The sequence below is a fragment of the Motacilla alba genome, chromosome 4A, assembly GCF_015832195.1.
Source record: "Motacilla alba alba isolate MOTALB_02 chromosome 4A, Motacilla_alba_V1.0_pri, whole genome shotgun sequence".
NCBI classification, from domain to species: Eukaryota; Metazoa; Chordata; class Aves; order Passeriformes; family Motacillidae; genus Motacilla; species Motacilla alba.
Window position 1 is genome coordinate 14,774,103 of NC_052045.1, and position 3,000 is coordinate 14,777,102.

A 3,000-nucleotide genomic window follows, 5' to 3' on the forward strand; every position below is an offset into this window, starting at 1 on the left:
GTGCGGAGCCCTTGGGACTCTGCACGGGAGGATTTGGGGAACGAGCCAGAGAGATTCATTGAAGCAGGGAAAAAAAAAGTTGGTGAAAGTTTTCTTGATTTCTTTGTTTTATGATTTTTGACCCAAGCTTCTTCCCTTTAAAGGGAGAAGGGGAACGGCTCCTCTTCAGCCCTGGGTTCCGCGCTGTTTGCTCCCCAAATCCCCCCGGGGAAGCAGCCCGGAGCCGCGGGCAGGGCGGGCCGGGGGCGGGCAGGGCGTGGGCAGGGGCGGGCAGGGCTGGACGGGAGGTGATGCCCCCCCGAGCAGACGCGACGAGGGGTGACAGGGAGAGAGGCGCACCTGCGGAATGAGCAGAGCCGGGGAGGGGCGGAGATGGGGGGGTTGAGCCGCGGTTTGGGGGGGCTCACCGACAGGTGGGGAGCTCTGGTTTTTGGGAGGTTACAACCGGATCGGGGGAGGCCCGATTTGGGGAGGGAGTACCACGGGCGGAGGGGGGCTGAGCCCCGGTTTGAGGGGGGGTGAGCTCACTGCCCGGGGGCGGGCGGTGGGAGGGACCTCCCCGGCCCCTCCCGGTGGGCGGGGGGCGGGGGGGCCGGGCTATAATGCCATTGATGCCGGGCGGCGGAGCCAGACAATACCGCGCCCCCGAGCCGGGTGCCCGGAGCGCCCTGCCCTGCCCTGCCCCGGCCGGCCCCGCTCCGCTCCCACCATGATGTCCATGAACAGCAAGCAGGCGTTCAGCATGCACCCCATCCTGCACGAGCCCAAGTACCCGCACCTGCACACCAGCACCGAAGCCATCCGCAGAGCCTGCCTGCCCGCCCCCCAGGTAAGCCCCAGCACGGCTCCCGGGAGGTTCCGTGCCCGCCGACCCTCGCCAACTTACTCTTCTTTCCCTTTGGAGTTGGGTTTATGGGGGTCCGTCCTTCCCGTCCTGCCTCCTCCGGGGCGCCGGGCGCGGCGGGCGGGGGGCTGTTCCCGGGGGAAGGGGCTCTGGGGGTCGGTCCCGCTCGGGGCGCTTCGGCCGCCCCGCTCCGTGCGAGCGCTGGAGCAGCGCGGGCTGCGGGACCCCCGACGGCTCCGGCCTCTGCCGCTGCCTGTCTTTTGGGGGATCGCCCCGGAGGGCAGAGCGGTGCCCGACTCGGAGGGAGGGCGCTCGGTGTCTGGCACCGCGGTGCTTTTATCGGGGGGCTCGGGTAGCGCTCGGTTCGCGTTACCTGTCCCCGGCAGCGCCCGTGGGGCAGAGCGGGATCTCCGTCACGCCGCTCCCCTTTAATCCTGTCCCGCTCTCTGGGTTTGTTTTCGCTCCCGCTTTTCTCGCCCCCGCCCCTCCGTGCAGATCCAGGGGAACATCTTTGCGGGCTTTGACGAGACGCTGCTGCGGGGGGCCGAGGCTCTGGCCGCCGTGGATATCGTGTCGCAGAAAACCCACCCGTTCAAGCCGGACGCCACCTACCACACCATGAGCAGCGTGTCCTGCACTCCTACCTCGTCCTCCGTCCACCTGCACCACCCGTCCGTGCTGACCACGCACCACCCCCACCACCACCACCACCAGCCCTCGCAGGGCCTGGACGGGGAGCTGCTGGACCACCTCAACTCCGCCCTCCCGCTCGGAGGGGTGCCGGGCCCCGACGTGGGCTCCACGCCTTCGCACCCGCACTCCCACATGTCGGCCATCAACCACATGGCCCACCACTCGCAGCCCATGAACATGTCCCACCCCCACGGCCTCGCGTCCCACGCCGTCATCTCCGGCCCCGAGACGGAGACGGACCCGCGGGAGCTCGAGTCCTTCGCCGAGCGCTTCAAGCAGCGGAGGATCAAGCTGGGGGTCACCCAGGCGGACGTGGGCTCCGCGCTGGCCAACCTGAAGATCCCGGGGGTGGGCTGCCTTAGCCAAAGCACCATCTGCAGGTTCGAGTCGCTCACCTTGTCCCACAACAACATGGTGGCCCTCAAGCCCATCCTGGAAGCGTGGCTGGAGGAGGCGGAGAGGGCGCAGCGGGAGAAAATGACCAAACCCGAGATCTACACGGGGGGGGACAAGAAGCGCAAGCGCACGTCCATCGCCGCCCCCGAGAAGCGCTCGCTCGAGGCCTATTTCGCCGTGCAGCCCCGGCCCTCCTCCGAGAAAATCGCCGCCATCGCCGAGAAGTTAGACTTGAAGAAGAACGTGGTGCGGGTCTGGTTTTGCAATCAGAGACAGAAACAGAAAAGGATGAAATTTTCTGCCACCTACTGAGGAAGGGGCTGGGGAGGCAGCGGTGCGGGGGGTGCTGCCCTCCCGACCGCCCCCCCGGCCCTTCCTAAATGGGGCTTGGGGTTGTCGGGTTTTTTTTTGGTTTTTGTTTTTTTTTTTTGGGTTAAAAAAATTGGAAAAAAACAAGCAAACAAACAAACAAAAAAAAAAAAAAAAAGAAAAGAAAAAGGAAAAAATAAACTTTAAAATAAAGGGAATTGCGCCCAAAGCAAAGTGAACAGTTTGATGCCTGCTCCTCACCCCTGGGCAAAGTGGCCCCGCTGTTCTGACTGGTACAGACTGCTTTTGTAGATAAAACTGGAGAAAAAAAAAAAAGATGGAGAAAAAGAAAAAAGACGAAACGAAAAGGCCAAGGGGGAAGTTTGGGGGTGCCTGGAGTGGGGGCAGCAGCAGCGAGAGCCCGGTGGGTCTTTGTCACAGCCCCTCCCGGCTTGGGGGCCGTGGCGCCGCTCGCTCCTCTGTGTCCGCTCCTCTTCTTAAAAAAAAAAAAAAAAAATTAAAACAAGGAGAAGAAATGAGAAAGGAAACGAGCTGGAAGCCAGCTGTAAACCCAGGGTGCTCCCCGCCGCCAGGGTCCCCGCACACCCACGCACACACACGCACCTGCATGGTTTTGTTCTTTCCCCTGCCCCTGCAAACCCATCGCGTTTTTGCAGTACCATTTCTGTTTCTACCTCATCGGCTAAATTGAAAAAAAAAATTAAAAGGATAAAAAAATGGAGAAAATATTTAAAAAG

The 3,000-nt window shown here is 62.4% G+C and overlaps 1 protein-coding gene across 1 annotated transcript; it reads left to right on the forward strand.

Annotated features, from left to right (window-relative positions):
• Positions 1-572: 572 nt before the first annotated feature.
• Positions 573-2,371, forward strand: LOC119694978 (brain-specific homeobox/POU domain protein 3). The gene is made up of 2 exons (XM_038122707.1): positions 573-829; positions 1,340-2,371. Exons 1-2 carry the CDS (start codon positions 710-712, stop codon positions 2,243-2,245), a joined length of 1,026 nt encoding a protein of 341 aa, XP_037978635.1. The 5' UTR covers positions 573-709; the 3' UTR covers positions 2,246-2,371.
• Positions 2,372-3,000: the final 629 nt, after the last annotated feature.

Coding starts and splice junctions, on each gene's coding strand:
- LOC119694978 (XM_038122707.1), top strand. CDS start 710: ATGATGTCCATGAACAGCAAGCAGGCGTTCAGCATGCACCCCATCCTG. Junction 830..1,339: donor CCTGCCTGCCCGCCCCCCAG/GTAAGCCCCAGC, acceptor CCCTCCGTGCAG/ATCCAGGGGAACATCTTTGC.